At 42.4% G+C, this 21996-nt stretch overlaps 1 protein-coding gene across 2 annotated transcripts in view; it reads left to right on the top strand.

Moving 5' to 3' along the window:
• The window catches only part of RANBP10 (RAN binding protein 10), a 49618-nt gene that overhangs the window by 8004 nt on the left and 19618 nt on the right, over nt 1–21996 (top strand). For both annotated transcript variants that reach the window (XM_081870564.1, XM_081870563.1), the window contains exons 3-4: nt 4024–4076; nt 15025–15192. In XM_081870564.1, the coding sequence (XP_081726690.1) occupies nt 4024–4076; nt 15025–15192 (221 nt within the window). The remainder of the gene's footprint in view (nt 1–4023; nt 4077–15024; nt 15193–21996) is intronic.

Genomic DNA, 21996 nt, shown 5'->3' with positions numbered 1-21996 from the left:
TTCTGCCTCATTCCATCTGCAAAATGGATAACAGTTATCCTAGCTCATAGTATTCTTGCAAGTGTGGTGTCCTGATAATACATACCTGCATGTGCATATATAGCTGTAGTGATAATGGCATGGCACGATGCTTTTGTTGGATTGTTTGCTTGGTTTGGAATTCTGTACCCTGGTTGTACCCGTAAATAGTTTTCTGCTAAATTGGGTGTTTATGCTTGGCTGTGAGAGTGGCTCTTCTTTAGAATGGGGATGAGCTATTAATACAATAAACAGCATGAACTGTGTGACTGTCACAACTAGTATTTCATCCCTGGCATGCAATGTTTATAAAGTACATGGATTCTTTCATATGAGTTACATGCACTTAAAAAAAACTATGCTCCAGCTATTGTTCATAATGGGGTTGGAATGTGTCCAGTCCCCCTGAAGCAAACAGAGGTCAGTGCCAGCTGCCCACTGGAGGGCATTTTAATTTTTGAGAGCAACAGTTTTTCTACTTTAACACCCAAACCTTTAGCAATCTACCCGTAATCTGGACTGATATGAAAGAGTGCTTCTACTTGTAGAGTTGCCTGAATCTTCTTAAGGGGGCCATTTTGCTTTGCCTTCCCCATAGACTTTGTGAAAGTCATAACTTCTGGTGCTTAAGAACAGTTTTTCTATGTTTAAGAATTTGAGACTGAGAACCAGATCACCAAGGATTGGTATACTTTTAAATGGGGCACTTGCTTTTCCTCTGTGTGCCTGCAGAGCAGTTAATCACAAAACATACAAGCTTAAAGCATAAATGCAATTTAAAAACATAGGTAAATGCCACAGGAAGAAAACAGATAACAGAGAAACATTTCAGAGGATTTTCTTTCTTTTTCTGTACAATTACTCAGCTCCCTGAAATTAAAAACAACAACAAAAACAGGAAAAACAGTTACTGATGAAGTTCAATAGAACCCCCTTCTTCCTGAAAATATCATATTGTTTGAAAACTGATTAATAGTGAAATAATTGGGGGGAGAGGGGTTTCTCTCCATATTGACAAGAATAAGATCTACTAAAGATGTTCTGCTGTGTAAAAGTAGGAATCTTTGCAATGGGCTTAGTGGTATTAATACAGTGGACCCTCGGGTTACGTTACATTTGGGTAACATAACTTTCGGGTTGCGAACCCGACAAACCCAGAAGTGTATATTTCTGGGTTTCGCCGCATGCACAGAAACGCTCTATCATGCCACATGCGTGCGCAGAAGCAATTTTTCGGGGTGCGTATGGACCCCTGGAACGAATTAAGTTCTTATCCGGAGGGTCCACTGTAATCAGCTCTGGTGGTAAGGAGCACTTCTTCACATTAATGCAAGGCATTCAGAACAATCCCTCCAAGATCTGAAGAGCTGTAGCATGGAGGCTAGGTTGTTTTGGTAGCATATGAGCACAGTAGCAAGGAGGAGAAAACATGAGAAAAAAGTTAGCAACTTTAAGAGTATTTAGTTAGAAATACTGAAATATGGTAACTAAAAGTGGGTAGACTGCTGAGTGGTTCAGCCAACTGAGATTACGTAGCTGTGGCCTTGAAAGAGCTGCACTGGCTGCCAGTATGCTGATAACCCAAATTTAATGCACTGCTAGCAATGACTCATAAAACCTTATACAAAATGGGACCAAAATGCTTGAAGAAGCATCTCTTTCTGCATCAGCCTGTCTCCACTCTTCATGCTAAGATCATTGGTTGGATTTCCTCCAGTTGAGATCAGTTATGTGGCAGCTTGGGAAAGAGCCTTCTCTGTCGTGGTGCCCCATCTATGTAATGTCTTCCCTGCTGAGCTAAAGCTGATGTTGAATCTTACTAGATTTTGTTAAGAGGTGAAGAGTTGTCTCCTGACAAGGGCCTTTGAGAGCAGTACATGTGAAAAGGATCTAGGAGTCTTGGTTGACCACAAACTTGACATGAGCCAACAGTGTGACGCGGCAGCTAAAAAAGCCAATGCGATTCTGGCCTGCATCAATAGGAGTATAGCATCTAGATCAAGGGAAGTAATAGTGCCACTGTATTCTGCTCTGGTCAGACCTCACCTGGAGTACTGTGTCCAGTTCTAGGTACCACAGTTCAAGAAGGACACTGACAAACTGGAACGTGTCCAGAGGAGGGCAACCAAAATGGTCAAAGGCCTGGAAACGATGCCTTATGAGGAACGGCTAAGGGAGCTGGGCATGTTTAGCCTGGAGAAGAGGAGGTTAAGGGGTGATATGATAGCCATGTTCAAATATATAAAAGGATGTCACATAGAGGAGGGAGAAAGGTTGTTTTCTGCTGCTCCAGAGAAGCGGACACGGAGCAATGGTTCCAAACTACAAGAACATTAGGAAGAACTTCCTGACAGTAAGAGCTGTTCGACAGTGGAATTTGCTGCCAAGGAGTGTGGTGGAGTCTCCTTCTTTGGAGGTCTTTAAGCAGAGGCTTGACAACCATATGTCAGGAGTGCTCTGATGGTGTTTCCTGCTTGGCAGGGGGTTGGACTCAATGGCCCTTGTGGTCTCTTCCAACTCTATGTTTCTATGATTCTATGATTCTTTGATTTATGGTTACAGGTTATTAATGCTTGGGCCAGGTGCTGAGATGGTTGTACTGGTTTTGTTCTGTGTGTGTCCTTGCTGAGGTTCTCTCTGCCCTTGTTTTATGGCATTACAGTTGATACTGTGGCTTTTTATTTTTATTGTACCATGTTGTGGGTTGCTTTGCAGTCAAGAGCCAACTTACAACACTTCTAAATAAAAATAAAATGAATAAATCCTTTTAAGGATTTTGAATAAAAACTGGACTAGAGTCTGAGGTATGGGGGCATGTGATCAATTCCTTCCAGCTTCAATATCCTATTAATAATATTACTGCCCAGGGCTCTTTTGTGAGGAAAAATAGAAATTTTATAAATAACTGATGGACTTATCTTTAATTAGAGCTAGACGAGACAGTGCTCTGGACACCTCTCAAGAGTCATCTGCTGTAATACTGGAGCAAGCACTTTTGTCCTCATAATGCTTTGCAAACAATTCATAGCAAGCTACCCTTGGTTCTGTCACCTTCAGGTGTGCAGCAGTGACTCAGACGTAGGGAGGCCAGGTGAGCATTGCAGCCCCACCACTCCATCCAGTATGGGTAGTTGGTCTGTGCATATCAGGTAATTAAATCTAGGCTTAGAATTTTGAACATGAACCCTCTTCCAAACTTCTGTTGTCTGTTTTGGAGTAAGGACCTTAACTTCTCCTGTCTTTACAATGGCAGTTAAATACTGCAGGTTCTTTGAATGTGTAAACCTCTTTTTACTTGTCCCAACCAATTAGGTTTCCTTTTGTGTGAAACGGTAAGGCCAAGGATTACAATGTAAAAAGATCAGAAGCTTCATGAACTGTGGGAGGCCAAGATGGGGAAGAACTCCTGCCAGCAGTAGATAATTCAACCATCCTATCTCTGCTCGACAATGCACCCTGCTTAGTCACTGGAGAAGGAAGCAGCTTGTGAGCAGCTGGAGATGAGGCATGCATGCAGTGCTTCTACAAAGCTGCTGTTCCCAGATTGCTGCATGCTAATTCTGACTGGGGGGTGGGATGCAGCCCTGTTTAAGAGGCATCTCTGTGTACAGTTCTTACCTTTGGGATAGGCCTCCTAGCAAAATTAATTTACATGTGTTACCAGTGACTATATTTTAAAAGCATATACTTTTTGATATTCCAGCAAAGGGGAGGTAGTTTGCTGAGCACATCAAGAAGGTTTGATAAGGAACTACTGCCTTCTTGCTGACCACCGGCAAGAGGCCCCGGTGCCTGGGAAGGGGAGTCAGCCTTTCTCGAGGGGGCCGATCACCAACACTGCCCTGACTAGCTGTGCCATTTTGTGCAGGATTTCAGAAGGAATCTGAGCACAGCCTCTGTTGAATGATAACTTAAACTGTGCTTTCAGTTAGGAAAAGCAGCATTGTGTGATTTTGCTTGGCCATTCTCTCTTTGCTGTATTAACACACTTTTGTTTGCTTGAAGGTACATGGGGATAGGACTCTCAGCTCAAGGTGTCAACATGAACAGACTTCCTGGTGAGTCATTATTAATAATTGTTTGTGCTTGTCCTGTGTGCCAGTAACCACTATGCTGGAATTGTACACTTCTAAGAGGGGGATGTGCTCACTACTTGTGGAGGTAGAACATTGTTTGGAGGGAACTTTGCTACAAATTTACTACTTAAAATTAGTTAAACACATACAGCTTATGAAACCTCTTCCAACACCCTTGAATCTTACGCTTCCTTGCTTTTCTTTCCACATACCTTTAGCTGTCCTCCAGTCTTTCCATTTCTATAATAGGATTCTGAGTTGCAGTACATCTTTGATTGCAGCATAGTTCCTTTGTGCCACAGAATGTCACTTGATCTGTCAGATGGGTATGGCGCGTAGGAGAAATGGGCATTGTCGCTTTCTGTTCTCTTCTGCATCGTGCAGATATATTTCTTCTGTGCTTCCGAACACATGCTCTGGTGCATGCTCTGGTTATCTCCCGCTTGGACTACTGCAATGCACTCTACGTGGGGCTACCTTTGAAGGTGACTCGGAAACTACAACTAATCCAGAATGCGGCAGCTAGACTGGTGACTGGGAGCGGCCGCCGAGACCATATAACACCGGTCTTGAAAGACCTACATTGGCTCCCAGTATGTTTCCGAGCACAATTCAAAGTGTTGGTGCTGACCTTTAAAGCCCTAAACGGCCTCGGTCCAGTATACCTGAAGGAGCGTCTCCACCCCCATCATTCTGCCCGGACGCTGAGGTCCAGCGCCGAGGGCCTTCTGGCGGTTCCCTCATTGCGAGAAGCAACGCTACAGGGAACCAGGCAGAGGGCCTTCTCGGTAGTGGCGCCCGCCCTGTGGAACGCCCTTCCAGCAGATGTCAGAGTGATAAACAACTACCTGACATTCAGAAGACATCTGAAGGCAGCCCTGTTCAGGGAAGTTTTTAACGTGTGATATTTTACTGTATTTTTGGTTTTTATGTAAGCCGCCCAGAGTGGCTGGGAAGGCCCAGCCAGATGGGCGGGGTATAAATAAAAAATTATTATTAAATTATTATTATTATATGTTAAATCACTTAATATTTTATTCTGTCCCCACGGCTACTTTTTTTGTTAAGAATAGGAGTCACTAAGTCATTGTCTCAAAACAGAATCCAGCCCTTTGAGAAATGCTACTTCTGCCACGCACCACCATCACCCACATTTCCCAGTCCCTCACTTAGGTGTGGTATGCCTAATGCATGCTTGTTGACTGGCACCAGTTAGGGTGTTGTGGGTCAGTCTAGGTATTGACATGTCTGTTTTGGAAGTGCCTCCCTTGTTGTGCTAAGCTGGCTTGATGCTGCCTGGGTTCCTCCCAGTCCTGGTGATATTATTTGACCCCAAATGGTGGTAATTTAGTGGCATAGTTCCGGTGCAGACACTAACTATAATGGACTTGGTTTATCCTTGGCATTGTAAGGATTGCTCACAAGTTTGAATAAAGTCTTAGGATATTCAGTCCTCAAATCCTATATCAGTTAGCACAGAAGGACTTGCATTGTGCATGAGTTACTCAGTAACACCAGCTAATCTTCTGATGATGATGAGAGTACAGCCCTAGTTTGCAGTCATTTTATAACAAAGGTATTGATCAAGATTGGAAGAGCCACTGCCTCTGTGTACTGACTCAACACCCTCAGGAGCCACACTACCTCTGGTTAGCTTTTTAACCTCTGTTGTCCACTATGAACAGCAACAGGGTTTACTAAAGCTTTCCCCTTTGTATGCACTGTAGCTCAGCTGAAACTGCTGTATTTCAGATCCCTTCCAATCGTGTGCATTTATACTTATAACGCAGGATAACACTTCATGCTTCTGATGAAGTGGACTCTGTTCCACAAATGGTTATGTCCTAATAAACGTGTTAGTCTTTAAAATGACACAAGACACTTTGCTGCGGTTGCTGTGACAGACTAACATGGTCACCACACTGAAACTCATAATTTTTCTTTGTCTTGATCTGAGTAGCAAAGGTAGAGCTGCCACCAAGTTCTTCAGGGGCATCTTTTGCAATTGTTCTTGAACTTGTATGAAGCAAACAGGCCAACACACCCTCTCAGTGAAATGAAGAGCTCATTTCAAATTCCACAGATGGAGATGCATGTCCCCATGTAAGGGAGTGCTAGAGTTTGGGCAGTGGGACTAACTTTCCTTTTGGCCCCTCGTGCTCCTGCTCATAGACAGTTCTGCATCCTTTTGCAAAGTGGTGGGAAACTGCTGCAAAATGGAGCTCCCTTTACAGGTTGAAAATGTGTGCCACTCCCTCGCTCCTGCTTTCTGCTTAGCTCTAGTTTGAGATGCATAATCAGACAAGGCTCTGCCAAAACCTACTGTTGCTTTTCCCTCAAGAGAGCCCTTGGCTTGTCAGAAGTGGGTAATGGATTGGGATGTAGGATCCTTGGGATCAGGAGTTAAACTAGGAGCTGGATTAAGCCCTGAAATGGCCAGATGCCTATCCCTAGGCAGCAGTTTTGTTTGCTGTCTGGTATCTCCTGACTGCCATTTATTCAAAGCTCAACTTTTTATCTTCATGTGTTTGAGTTTATTTTTTTTTTTAATAAATATTTATTAAGGTTTTTAAATATAAATGCACACATAATAAACGATCTTACTTCTATTACAACAATTTCATCACTTCTTTGGACTCCCTCACGTCTCCCGCTCCCATTTACATCGTTAAAAAAATTTTTTCCAAACAAATTATCAACTTGTTTACAATCTCATGTCCATGAGTTTATTTTGGAATCTGTTCTTCAGATAGACGGTTCATCTTTTAAAAACAACATCCTGCAGTGGTACTAATTAATGATCGGTCTTTAATAACAGCTTCTTACTTGGCTTGGAACTGCACATGCTCTAGTATTTAAACTTGATTGCAAGGTCACATGGAAATGACAGTGTCAGGCGAGATCTGCAAACATTATTAGAGAGTGCTCATGTGATTTGTTCTAAATGCAGGTCTTTGGGGCTGTGTTTGCCATTTAACACCTTTGTCACTGGCTACTAGAAATGCACTGGGCTGCAGCTTCCCATAGAGAGTCCATTCATATGGCCAAAGGGCTGGCCTGTCGCCAGACTTTTCTAGTAAAAACATTTTGACAGTGGGTTGCTAGAAACAGCAGGCGTTGAATGTTAATTTGCAAAATTTGTGAGAGATGATGACTCTATCCTGAACATGCTTAGGCTGGTTTTTTATATTAGAGCAGAAGGAATAATTCAGAAGGGAGAACAGTTGTTCCACATGCCACTCTGGACTTGTAGAATTACTTGGAGCTGGAATTGGCCACAAGACAATGTATTTGAAAATATCACTGTCGTTAATCTAAAATGGTTTGTGGTAATTTGTGGCCTGTCAAGTTGAGCACAACCTATGAGTTGTATGTTGTGATCAGTGAAGTACTTGAGCTGCCCATCTGCAGTCCCAAACAGACAACAAAAGCAGGTTTGAATCCTGGTGGACTGTCATGCAAAAGGAGGTAGTAAAATTGCCCCAGTGTACTTCAAGCTGAGTTGGCAAGTGGACAGTTTATTCCCATTTTATCCTTCCAATATGCATTATGAGATCACTCAGTGAGATTCATGGCTGAGCTGGAGTTTGAATTTGGGTCTTCATTATCCAAGCCCAACTTTCTACCCACTATTTCACAGTGGTTCTCATAACTATCATGCTAAGTTATGTCCATGTCTGACTGTATTACACACAGCTGCTAAATGACATTAGCTGTGTTATGCTAGAGATGTCTATTCTGAACTCAGTGGGGCTTACTTGTGTGAGACTTGCATCCAGGCGAGTATAGTAATGTATACCACTTTCCATGTTAGTGATTTGATATTGCCTCAGTTTTCCATAGTTCATTACCAGGAAGGGTGAAAATAGGTTGTTACTGCGTTGTGCTTGGAACTGTGGGAAGGGCAGCCTTCCCCAATCTGACAACTTCCAGATGTTCTGGAGTAGATTACCCATCAGCCCCTATCAGCATGGCTGTCCAAAACATATGAAAGGCACTAAGTTGGGAAAGGCTACTGTGGAAGAAAACACTCTTTAAACTTTAACATTCACTGAAAACTCCACAAAGTGTTACTTTAGATAAGTCTTTCCAACTTCTGTAGGTATGTGTTTAAAAGATAACCCTTGCCGAAAGGTGGAGTGGGTTTGGCTTTTCTTTTTCTGTTTTGTGCCTTTTGTATTATTTCTACATACTTCTAATTCCAAGCATTTAATCTTCTTCAGCTGGGTGTAGACATAACTGGGAGGACCCTTTTGACACCAGGATTTTCTGGAGACAAAGGAATTTAGGGATTTTAGATTTCTATTCAAAATTTTACTGAGAGGAAGGTCCTATGGTACTAATAGTCGGGTGCCACAAATTTTAGCTAACCTTGGTAGCAAGCTGTTATTTATGATTTCCCCAAATCTTCCTCCACTCTTATCAGTTCTCTGGAACACACAACAGACTTGGCATAGACGGGTAAGTTAACCTTTGCCATAGTGCTTTGAAGGTACTCAGAAGTAGTTGGAAGGATTCTTCCTAGATCCTAGGATCTGCGAGGTCCAGTGCAAAAGTGAGAGGCTGACCTTCCCTCCCCCAAGACCCTTGCACATACCAAAGGAATTAGGCAAGAGTGGGTTTTCTCTCCCAAGTAAGATAAGTCTCCCTCCCTTGTTGTCATGCAGAGAGAACCTTGAAGGGAAGGGAGGGAGGGATGTATCACATCACTCAGGGACTGGGCAGATAGTTGCCAGGAAGACATGACTGTATTTATGGAACTCTATTAATGGGACTTCATAGTCAGCATGTTCATAATTACTTTTAATGTAAAAACAGGGCAATTGGTAGTGTGCGCTTTTGTGCCGCTCTGTTGAGATGCTTTGTTCTAGACATTTCCAAGGTCTCATTCAGAAACATACTTCAACAACTGCAGATTTCAGCCATTGAGAATCTAGTGGGGTTGCAAAAGTCTTATTCTGTATTCATTTTTAATGAATTTTATGTAATGCAAAACCTTATTCTAAAGTGTGGTATGTTGGTAAGGTGTCTGTTGGTTTCTGAATTTTGTCGCAGAATCCATTTGTGCAACTTATTATAAAACAGAATGTTGTAGTGCAGAGAGCTCCTGTTCAGCAATGCCTTTTCTTTCCCTCCAACAGATAGTCAGCATTCTGTGGTTACTGAGCACGCACTGGGATCTTTGGGTCCCCCCCATTTAGGACTTTTTTGTGTTTTGTGTTTATACAAATTTGCGGGTTCCCCCAAGGCTGGTGATACTTTCTTCCTCTTGCTTGTGGTTTCTTACCTACATAAAGGATGGTATTCACAGAAGTATATAATGATTTTAGATAGCTGTGGTGGGCAATTTCAAACCCTTCGTTATACTATTTTTGTACTTCCACTTCTTTTCTTTCCAGAATAGAAATTACCTGGTTGAAGGACATTCCTCTCTTAACCTCATTTGTTACTGACGTAAAGCAGCAGCTGTACCCATTGTGAGGGAGGCTTTGCAGGTGTGCTTGTCTGGCTCTTTGGTTTGTCTCCAAAGCATTTACTGCAGTTTCATTCATCCAGTACTGTTTCCTGTTGTCTGCTTTCCTGGTGCTTATCGTGCAAATGGGAGCAGCTCAGGATCCAGAGTGCCCTAGTGGCTGGGTAATTCAAGTGCACTTTCAGAAGGGTGTGATGACTAAGAAGTCCTGGAAAATACTGGTGACTCCACTCCTCATTTGTCATATGGGTGTTCACTCCAGAAACTATTGTTGCAAACATCAGATTGTTGTTCATCATTCTTAAATTAGATGATTACAAGTTTGTGGCTCTAAGAATGAAGTAGGTCACTCTGTTCCTTTTTGATTCTGACTTAATAAGGAAGAAGTTGTTTTCAGGTGGAGGAGTTTGGTATATACTCTTGAGTCATTCTAGATAAAGGTGTTGACAGCGTTTGGGATAGTCTGGCAGTTAATTAAAAAGTACTTAGAAAAGGAAGCTCTACATGCCATGTGCCCAAACGCCTGTGATGCTGGCCATGAGACTGCAAAGTGGTGTTTACAGTTCCTTTTGTAAACTTCATGTCAGCAGATCCAACGTGACATGGAGTATAGTACTACTCCAGAACCTGCTGCTTTTGAAATGGAAGCATTGAGACCCCGTATTGTGTGTGAAATTCCACAATATGCTTTACATCAGGGCGACCAACACGATGCCACCCAGATGTTGTTAGGCTCCCAGCCCCTTTGTTCCTGACAATTGGCCATTTTGGCTGGGGCTGATCTGAGTTGGCGTTTAACATCTGGAGGGCAGCACACTGGCTACCCCTGCATAACATATATTCAACTACAAATAATCCAGTCTGGACCTAAGTGGCTTCACTTTCACTTCTCAAAAGAAACCCAGGAGGCAATCTGTTGCCCTGGGAGCATAGGGCAATCTTCTCGTGCTTTTTTGGCTCTGAATTGCCAGGACTCTTTGTCCTGAACATGCAGTGGGTTATTTTGGTAGCTTTCCTCTCGGGAGTGGGATCCCACTCCTCTGCCAGCCCATGAGTGCTTGTGGAGTAGCAAAGTATATTTAGTCCATGACGACTGGACTGTGGTTTGTGTAACATGATGCTTCAATGCCTCCTTGACTGGAATCTCTGTGGTTTATGTTAAAAGAAAGAGAAATGTGTCTGCACCATGTGGCTGAACATAAATCTGCTGGAAGCTACACAAGAGCTAGTTTTGTCGACTACAAGGCCTTTCTATTTAAAACAAAGAGGCCTTCTCCGCAGCTGCTGAAAGATGGGCTTTCAAGGAGGATTCTTCAGCTTTCCTGCAAGATGCAGGTGCTTATTCCTGGCTCTTGGCAGGCAGCTGGAATCAAATAGTGCTGAAGGCACCAAAGGTGGCCTACAGTCAGCCCTTCATCTCAATCAGAGCTTCATTTTCCACACACATGTGTTGAGAGAACAAAAAACAACAACCTTGCAATGTTAGTGCTGTTCCTATACAGAGATGCTAGCTCTGCATGTATGCAGTTCTCAACTCTGGATAAAGGCTGATAGGTAACTGTGTTTTCCTGCAAGATCTACAGCCGAATACAAACATAATTTCTTAATAGTGATTAAGAGATTAGAATGGGGCCATGGGATCACCCCACTTTCCTTTTTAATTAGAATTTGAAGTCAAGACTTGGAGCTTATTCACCAACTTTGGGTAAAATGGGATCTAATAATTAAAGCTGTTAGAAATTAAGACATTAAGGTTGTGAAGTAATTGAGAAATTTAAGCTAAAGAGGGCTGGGGGAGAAAGCATGCATTCCATAGCATGCTCCGAATATCATGGCCATAGTTAAGAGATTGACAGGAGAGAGGCCTATGTGTGAACACCACCCTTATATCTTAGACTTCTTCCTGCTTTGTGCTGAACACTGTTGATCATGTTGTTCACACTAAGCATGAAATGCTTCTTCCTGTTCTAGCTGTTATATCCACTCAATAGCAAAATGTGCTTCCGATTTTGAGGTTCATCCATTTGCTACCCAAGAGTGCCACTCCCAGAATTGCACTTGGATACTGACTTAACCCTTGCAAAAGGGTGAAAACAAACAATATTTAACACTAGTACTAATCAGTTGCGCTGCCCTCACCACATTCATTTATTTGTAGGTTATTTACTGCTATAAGTTTAAAGAAGGACAATGGAAACTTTTCAGCCTGTCAGAATAGAGCTTTAGCTCTCTGACCGCAGCAGGCCAAACTGGATAGGTGAGCTGCTGTCTTTTGGAAAGAAAAATGCTTCTTTTAAAAATGGATAATTTTTTAATTCACAAAGGAGCTTGCAGAGTCCTTTACCTGGTGCTTCCCAAGAGCCTGCTGTCATCTTTGCTTCCTGATCTGTAAAAATGGTTTTGTAAGAAGAATCTCATGTTTGCTTTTTGTATGTGCTGCATTGGAAGTTGCCACTGATCAGTCCTTCCATGGCAGTAAACAAAAGTGTGTCTTTGAAACAACACCAGAACAGTTGACAGTCCTCCTTGACCTACTGAGTTTATAGAGCTTTCTCAAGTGCCCTCTATCTCCACAGTAATGTGACAAGAAAATAGGAAGAAAAATGTATACTAGCGGGGGCTGGCACTCAGAATTTAATGCAAGACTTTCTTGACATAATATGCCTCTCCTCAAGATAGCAGGTAAATTGGATTCCTGGTCATTACTACAAGAATTGCTTTACCTTCCTTTCCCCACCCCACCCCTCCTTGACTTGGTTTATTTATTTGTTGTTAGTGCGGCGTTCTTTAGTTATTAGCTATTTCTAACCTGTGTATTAGTTGATCTGAGGATGGGGTGTATTTCATTGAAAAAAATCTCTGTATAAATAGTTGAATAAAACCATAACTGACAAGTGAAAAACATAAGAACACTGAGCAGATAAAAATACTTAACTGCAATCAAAGAAAGCCCTAATTCCTGAGTAAACAACCAGGCATTGGTGCTGAGACAAGGCCAGTGTTGGTGCTCATTAGACCCTCAGAGAGGAGGGTATTCCATAAATGGGGCAGCACAGCAGAGAAGGCCCTTTCCCATGTCACCATATAATGTATGCACTGCCTGGGAATTTTTAGAAACAAAAAAAATTGTGATTTTTAAATGGATAGTATGATTGGTGAGTTTGGACCCATCATGCCAATGACATATTGGTCCACCATCTTTATTCAAATTGGTACCTGGCATCATTGCAGCCCATCACCCCCACCTTGGGAAACATTGTACTGAATTTGGTGATGATCTTTTGAGAGAAGACAAAACATAATGCCAAGAAATGGGCAAAGTCATGCCAAAGTCATATTTTGATCCACCATCTTGATTCAAAATGGTGCCCAATGCTCACAAAGTCTGCAACCCTTACTTTGAGAACCCTCTGGCCTAGTTTGGTGATGATTTTCACCCCCTCCCATTGCAAGAATCTCCTGATCTCCTGTTTTCAGAAAGGAGGGGGCAGAAACTGCTCTTCGCTTCTTCTGCTCCTGCCTGACTCTGTGGAGGTCTGTGTGTTATCTATGTAGAGATTAGATGGCTGAGTGAGAGCTGTAACACTCATTCAAGCCAGTAGCTCTTTAGTTTAGTTTGCAGTAGCTATTAGAAAATAAAGAAGTTATGCTTCACAGCTTTCTTCCGTGTTGTTCATACTCTGCTGAGTTTGGTGCTCACAATGGGCAGTTGTGGGTCCAGTGCACTTAGACCTGCTTTCCAGGAGTGGAAGGTCTCTGGAAGTGCTCCACTCACCTAGCCCAGTTGGGGCAGATGAAGTTGTTGAGCCCAGTCGTTGACATTGGCTCAAAGGCGTACTGACAGATATCTCAAGAGGCAGGCAAACCTATGCCAGAAAGGGCCCAGTTACATACCATAGTCACAGTTTGGCCATCAATTCAAAATGGTGCCTGGCACCTAAACATTGAATAGACCCCCCCACCTCAGGACCCCTTGTGCTGCATTTGGCGATGATATCTTGAGAGGCACCCGAACGTATAGAGAACAAACTGACAATCCACTTCCCAAAATTACTGTAGAATTCTCAGTGGCTGAAATTTGCAGTTATTGGGGTAGGTTTCTAAATAAGATCTTGGAAATTTCTGGAACCATTACTGACACCTTGAAATCAGACTGGGAAGCATGTTGGCAACCAGCGCAGTTCTTTTAGAACTGGAATTATATGGGCCCTCTATGCTTCCACTTAAGAAGCTAGCCACACATTCTGCGGTAGCTGCTGCTTCCACGTCACCTTCAGATTTGTCACAGAATGTAGCACAGTGAATTGTACAGCCATTTCCAACCTTATCCCTGGAAATCCAGACGCCTTATTGACTTTCAGGAGTATACTACATGTCTCATTTCTTATGGGCTCTGGATCAAAATCAGAAGAATCAGTTAAGCCATGAGTTACAACTATGGACAGTAGCGGGAGCAGGGACAGCTCGAATGAATAATGTAGAACCCCTGTAATTCAGCAGAAGAGTCTTGAGGCTTGTAGATGAGCTCCTGTCTGTTCTCTCTGCCAACAGTTGGGCACACTTACCTAAGACGGGGTCATTTGAGGACATTTGGTGCTGCCTGGGTTCTCTTATCTCTCAGGCACAGCATATGTGCCTAGTCTGCTGTCCTCAACAGTTACAGCATCCTTTGCTAAAGGGAAGAAAATGCACTCAAGATATAGCAGAAAGTGTGTGCTGCCAACAAGTCTATAGGTTAAGAGGAAAAGGAAGACCACTTGGAAATGTACATGGGAACATGTTAGCAGTCGCACAAAAAGTCACGATAATCCGTTGTGTAGGAAAGCAAAATTAATAGTAATTTGCTCTTAAGAATGAATGGAGGAGTGGGTGAGAGTGTATGTGTATGTATACACACACAAACCATGCACATGCACATATGTACGTGTGTATGTGTATGTGTTTATTATCCAAACTGTGCAGAGAAACAAACTGAACAAGATGGAATGAATTTTGATTGTTATTAGTACATTAATGTTGAAAATAAAAACCTGAAAGTCTAGTTGTATCAGCACTGAGTCAGCTCTGTGTGCAGTACAGCACGTAATTTCAAACACTGGTTACATCCATCAGAACTGAGATACTCAAATCAGTCTGCTCATCAGAATTGGATTTCTGCTACAGAGTGCTGAATAGCTTGATGGTGTAAGGGTTACCAGTCACCATTTTTCTGACTTCTCCTCTAGAGCTTATTTGTGTCTGATATATGAGAGCTCAGAAGTTACCACCTTGTATTTTAGTAACTCTTCTTTTCATTAATGCTCTCAAATGTTAACTACATGTCTCTTTACTCCTGCTTTGTATGAGGATATATCTCTGCCTCTTCCCTGTTTATGTATCCTATAATATGGTACTTTTTGTTCCTATTGTCAGGCTCAGCCATCGTTTAAACTTGCCGTCTGATGTTGTCTTCTCTAGGTTGGGATAAACATTCCTATGGCTACCATGGTGATGATGGACACTCCTTCTGCTCTTCAGGGACAGGACAGCCTTATGGCCCCACATTCACTACTGGAGATGTGATTGGCTGCTGTGTAAACCTCATCAACAATACCTGCTTCTACACAAAGAATGGGCACAGTTTAGGTAGGCAAACAAACTTCTGGACCAGCTTTATTTTGTTTTGGGCTTACAAACTGAGCCACTATCTGCTCTTCTTTAATGTGCAATCAGCAGCATGATTTCTTGGGTGAAACAAAACCAACATGATCTCATTTATTTGTGTCAATACTGGTAGATTACAACTAGTGCTGTGAACAATTCATGTATCTACATCCAGTTTTTTCCTTTACTGCTATCTCTGTCCCAGCTGGAAAGGAAGGACTGATAAAGACTTACCAGTGGTACTCCCATTTCTCATGGTTCAGATTGGGAGCAAAAGTTCAAGGTTATTGCTCTATATACACTAAAGCAGACTGTCAGCCCCACTGCAGTTCTCTAAGCAGGTGAATATATTGCTATGTGAATATACAAGATTGAGTGGGGACGGGGAGAATCTCAGTTAATATTCATTTTAGGGATTCTTGAGCTCACCGTGAAGTGTCTTAATGATTAAACTGATTGCTAGAGAAAAGCAAGCAGCAGCTGAGGAATATTTGATTCAGGATAAATGATGTCTAAGGAATTATAATGAAAATGTTTTAATTATCCAAATAGGGAGGGTAGAACTAGACATTGAAAATGCATGGGCATATGACAGCAGTCCAAAGAGGCCAAAATGCCATAGGATAAAACTCATGTGCCAAAGACCTTTGGAGAAGAAGACCCTATATAAGTGTTTATATGCTGATGCTAGAAGCCTCAGAGCCAAGATACATGAGTTGGAGCGCCTGGTTTTAAGGAGAGCAAAGGTACAGTGGGCATCATGGAATCCTAGCGGAACAGAGAGAACCAGTGAAATAAAATTATCTCTGGATATAATCTCATTCGGAAGGGCATACTGGATGAGTTGTTGCTGCTTATGTCAAAGAGGTTGTAGAATCCCACAAACTAAAAATCTTAGAAGGGACACCCATCACAACAGAATTGCTGTGGGTGGCAGTACCAAGCCGCCAAAATAATTTAGTACTGGGGATCTTCTAAAATGTTCCAAGCGATCTTCGGATGGAGAATGATACCAAAGAGGTATCCAGAGGAGGAAGTGACTTCAATTATTTCCACATAGACTGGGTATATGCACATTTTAGTCATGACAAAGAGGTAACATTTATAGGTACCCTGAATGACTGAGCCCTAGAAGAGTTGGTCATGGAGCTGACCAGAGGGGAGGTAACCCTGGACTCAATCTTAAGTAGTGCCCAATGTGATGTGAGAACTAATGGAGACCAGAAACCATGGCACTGTCAAATTTAGCTATTTGTAGACAATTGCCAAAAAAAGTCCAACACAGTCACATTTGACTTTAAAAGGGGAAAGTTCCCAAAAATTAGGGGATTGGTAAAAAGAGTCAATGTTCTCTTAAATGCTTAGCGGTTATTCAAAACTGCAAAAATAGAAGCTCAGCTAGAAATATACTGCAGAGCAGGAAAGGGAACACCGGGGTCAAGAATATGGTAGCAGAGTCAAGGAAGGCTTTCATCTAAAAAATAGAAGTCTTATCCAAATGAGGAGAACCAAAAGGAACATAAACTTTGGCAAATAAAGGGCAGGCAAACAGTAAGGGATGTGAGAAAAGTGAGGAGCACATTGCTGCCCGAAAACATAAAGACCAACAACTAAAAAGTTCTTCAGATGCATTATAAGCAAGCAGAGACAGAGGCAGTTGGACATTTGGATGACAGGTATACTAAAGGAGACAGCACTGAAGCTGAGTGAATTCTTTGCATCTTCACTGTGGAAGATACAGGGAAAATTCATGTGCCTGAACTTTCTCAGGAAGTGAGTCTGAGGAACTGAGGTGTCAAGAATCAGGTCCAAGGAACCAGATATGAAAAGGTCCAGGTGGCATTCACTCAAGAATTTTTAAATGTGAAGTTGCTGATCTTTAAGAGAAATGTGTAATTTGTCCCCAAGATCAGCCTCCATACCAAGAGAAAGTATGCAGATGACATTATATAATCACATGTGTACAAACTTACTCTTCATTTTGATTTGGGGCTAAGCTGTGGAGGTACTGGCCAGAGACTAGAGAGCTATGTAGAGCATGGTATTCATTTTCCTATCCACTAAAGCCCCGCCCCCAAAACCCTATGGTTTATTTTCCTTTTCTTTCTGAGCCTTCAGTATCATGGTGAGAATGTAGTCAGGTTTTTTTCTTGTAATCCATCAGTCTAGGTCAGGGATGAGCACCTGTGGCCCTCCAGTCTATGTTGGGCTTCAGCTCCTTTAATCCCTGACCATTATCCATGCTGGCTAGAGTTGATGGGAGCTATAATCCAGCAAAATGTGAAATCCACAGGTTGCCTGCTCCAGTCTACACAAAGAACAAGTTCAGCATCAAATACAGCTTCCACTGAAGAATTATCAGTGAGGTCCTCTAGTGAAGGCACTACATGGGCCTGTTCTCTTTCTAGAATATCAGCAGATTTTAGACAGACTTTCCTGCATTCCCATTGGTTGTTTGCTTGCATGGATGGATGGATGTTGTCTATAGAATTCAACTGCATTTTGTGCTTTAGTTGTTAATTCTGATTGCAGTCAGAGAGAAAGCTAACATACTGGGGAAATTTTAGTTGTGAGAGAAGTTTGCCAAGCTCTGGTCTCCTTTAATTGTCTTTGAGAGACAGCTGAGGTTTTATATAATGATCCATGGTGTGATGGAAGTAGGGTTTTTTCTCTATCTCTCTATAAATTGATTAAGAGTACAGTAAGCCCGCAACTTACACAGGGGTTATATTGCGAGGATCACACCCAAGGCCAAAATTATGTATAGTCAAACGCATCGGGTTCAATGGTGAGTGGGATGGCCAAAGTCTTTTTTCCTAGACTGCCCCCTTTCTTTTTTAAAAAATTGCCAAGCACCTAAAGCTGAACATACACAAGTTAAATGCATGTAAGTTGCGGACTTACTGTCATTTCAGGACTGGTCAGAGAAAGTACTTCACACAGCACCTATCTGATTGCCTCAGTGCAGTGAAGGCTGTTGGCTTAGATAGCTTTTAAGGGGTACAAATTAGTGGTGGCTTTCCACTTTGTGGCTTCTGCGTGTGATAGCTGAATGGAAAGATCCTGATTCAGAGGCAGCATGCCATTGACATCCATTGCTGAGGGACAAAAGCAGGAGATGGCTCTTGCCTCCATCCCCTGCTGGTGGGCTTATCTGGCTGTCCATTTGTGAAGCTTTGCTGGATTGGAGAGTCATTTGGTCTAACCCAACAGATGTTCAGATGGCCTGCTACCAGAACTGCAAGCTTTGTTCTTCTGGATTGCTTCATTGAGGGGAGGATTTTTCCTACTGTGGAGGGCAAAGTTGAGAGACCAAACCTATTCCTAAAAGAACTTCTTGTTGTTGATAGGAATAATAACCTGCTTTCAGAGCATTCAAGTTATTTATTTTAACAATCAGGTGCTATGTTGCAATTACATTAGCACTAATGTGTTTCATGCCCTACTCTTCCCCATATAGTGCTTGTCGTCCTTTCCAGCCTCCAGCATTGCTGGTCTGTACGTGTTAAAGCTGCTGTGCTTGGCTAAAACTGGAAGCAATCTGTCCTGAGATGCTCCTATTTTAGTGACAGCTTTCTAAATGCCTGTAGAACAACTGTGTCACCAGAGACAGGCAGCCTCTCGTGCAAACCCCAATTAGGGTTAAGTGCACAGAGAGTTGTTCTGGCAAGAGGGAGAAATTGGATGAGCTATCTTCCTGGTATATATCCGTAGTATATTATTGGCTTAGTTCAGGTGGGCCCAGACTGAAGCATAAAGGTTGGTTGGTCAGTCAGTGTAAATTTCACTGATAGGATATTGCACTATAGTTTATGCATATTACCTTTTCCATTAAGGCTTGTTTCTGGATCTACACATCACCCTGGATCTAAACAGACATGTTTGAAAACTGATATTGTCTGACCAACAGGTCAGATGAGTAGTTTTGTATTCTGGGAGCTCTTTCACACTATTGGATAGAAATTGTTGCATTTCTCAGAGTGTTTGTCTATCCAAAAGTGAACAAAGAGCAAATTCTCTAAAATCAGTTGGACAACAGAAAAATCTTTAGGTGTTTACAGTCAAGAAAGGTAGGACAAAGACAGAGGTCTACAAGGAATGATTTCTGCGTGGAGAAACTGCCATCTTCAAGCCTGAGGTGCAGTAGTGAGATCCCTAAAAAGCAAGTGGTATCTTAATGCAAATTCCCCTCCATGGTAAGGATATGAAAAAATAGGTCTCAAATGTAGTGAGGGCCTCTGCTGTTGTTTGGTTGCTTAAGATGTGGAGATGATATTTCAGGGCTTCTGAAAATAAGGTATGTTTTGCAGGGCTGGTTATTTCAATCTAATACCAAATCCTTGTTCTAAAAAAAGAGTCCTGATAGAATTTGACAAAGTAAGAAATCAGTACATTTTGAGGATGGCAGGGAGTGCTTGCAAATTTCACAACCCAAGCTCCTAGTATTCAATTCTGTAGGATGAGTCTGCCTGACATTTTCAACCCTGCTGTGAAAGAAATCTGCCCCCTCCCCAATAGCTTAATCTGTTAAAAGGGCTAGGGTATTTTTGGTTCAGATTCCAAATGAAACACCAGAGTTGAAACACCACAGTTGTTTGAGGGGAGGAAATAGGTATTTGCTGAATAGCCAGAAACCATAATTTCAAATTTTCAAACAAGAAAGCACAAGTGAAGTCTGGGTAGAAATAACAAACCAGTGATATTAAGTTCAGTAATCTCTCTCTCTCTATATATATATATATGAATCTCTTGTTAATATGTAATCTTATATTCTAGGGCTCAACATCTATACTTGTGAGATCTTAATTTATCTAAGTTGGTACTCAGCATCTCTTTCAAACCTTCAACCTTGTTTGGAGAAGCCTGATTGTATCAGATGTGGCAAAGAGGAGCAGTTGCAGGCTCCCTGATTCTGCCAGCTATGTTGACAGCCTTCTTGAGAGCCCTACAACCTTCTTTGAAACTTCTCCTTGAGAGTCCAGTAGTGCATTGCTTTCTTGAAAGGGAAAAAAAAATTTTTTTTCCCCTTCCAGTAGCACCTTAAAGATCAACTAAGTTAGTTCTTGGTATGAGCTTTCGTGTGCATGCACACTTCTTCAGATACACGAAAGCTCATACCAAGAACTAACTTAGTTGGTCTTTAAGGTGCTACTGGAAGGATTTTTTTTTATTTTTTTTTTTGACTACGGCAGACCAACACGGCTACCTATCTGTAATTGAAAGGAAAAGGTGGTGATGGTGGAACATCTAGTTTATTGGGAATTAGAGCCGGCAGTGTAATTGACCTTAATCTGGAAATGTACCAAACTCTTTACTTTGAGTTCTGTAACCCTCAGTGTCTTATCTTATCTCACTTGGATGGAGTGAAATGGCTGTAAGTAGGATACCCTCTGTTAATGCCAGAAACTTCCCTTCCCTTCCCCAAATACAAAGTCTCTATCCCTTATATATCCTGTGTTAAAACTTTCATTCAGATCTTCAGTGCACTGTCAGAGGATTATTTTCTGTGGGACAGAATTACTTCTTGGGTGTTGCTTTAGTAACAACACCAAAAGCTTTGATTAGATGTGCCTGGAAGCCATTTTGAATTATGCAAAGTATAATGCACAAAGTATCTGTGGTTTTTCTTCAATCAGTGAAAGCTATAGGGGTAAAATGTAGGGTTCTGTGTGTGTGCATATGCATGCAAATTCTTTTGTAACAAGTAACGTGAAAACTGTTGCTCTTAGACCTGTTTCAGACGTTACTGCAGGGCACCCATATTACAATGACTTTCGTGTCACTTGAATGATTAAGATAGTAGTTTCACTGTGGATGCAGTCAGCTGGTTTCCATCTTGCTCTAAGTTAGGGTGGGCAACCTGTGGCGTTCCAGATGTTGTTGGAATCTATTTTCCATCAACCCTAGGGATGATGGAAGTTGTAGTCCAACAACATCTGGAGGGCCACAGGCTGTCCACCCCTGCTGTAAAGAGTGAAAGTGACATCTAACAATTTCAAAGTGAAACATGTCTCCTGAAACAATGGTTCTCTCCAGTACTATGTGCAGTTACCCTGTAATTCTCATTTTAAGGAATGGTATTAAATCATTTGAGTGTGGCAGTGTGTTTTTCTAAGGGGTCACCCATGTTCCTAAAATTTTATAGACTAATATGACAAAGGCCTGGTTTCTACTCTACGAGGCATTCAACCTGAACTTTGTAACTGAAGGAGATGACAGAAAGTGGAAAGGGAAAGTCAGAAATAAGAGAATGAATGTACACAGATGTAGTTGCAGGTACAGTGGTGCCTCGCAAGACGAAATTAATTCGTTCCGCAAGTTTTTTCTTCTTGCGAGTTTTTCGTCTTGCGAAGCACGGTTTCCCATAGGAATGCATTGAAAATCAATTAATGCGTTCCTAGGGAGACCGCCTTCAGACCAGGGCCGGGGACAGTCTGTCCCCGGACCTCTTCTGAGGGCTGGCGGGGGGAGAAGGACTTTTCTCCCCACCGCCAGCCTTCAGAACAGCCTTCTGAAGGCTGGCGGTGGGAAGAAAAGCCCTTCTCCCGCCGCCAGCCTTCAGAAGAGTTCCTGCAGGGCTGCCTAGGCTGCGGATAGCAGCCTGCTGTCCGGCGCGAGGGGCGCTTTGAAGCAGAGCGCCCCTCGCGCGGGGCAGACATTTGCAGCTTGGGGAGCCCTGCAGGACTTCCCCGCAGGGCTCTCCAAGCTGCGGATAGGGGCAGCAGGCTGCTATCTGCAGCTTGGAGAGCCCTGCGGGGAACTCTTCTGAAGGCTGGCGGGGGAGAA

The sequence above is a fragment of the Podarcis erhardii genome (genome assembly GCF_964252035.2).
Source record: "Podarcis erhardii genome assembly, chromosome: 7".
NCBI classification, from domain to species: Eukaryota; Metazoa; Chordata; class Lepidosauria; order Squamata; family Lacertidae; genus Podarcis; species Podarcis erhardii.
Note: the sequence above shows the minus strand (reverse complement) of the source record. Positions and strands in the feature narration are given on the sequence as shown.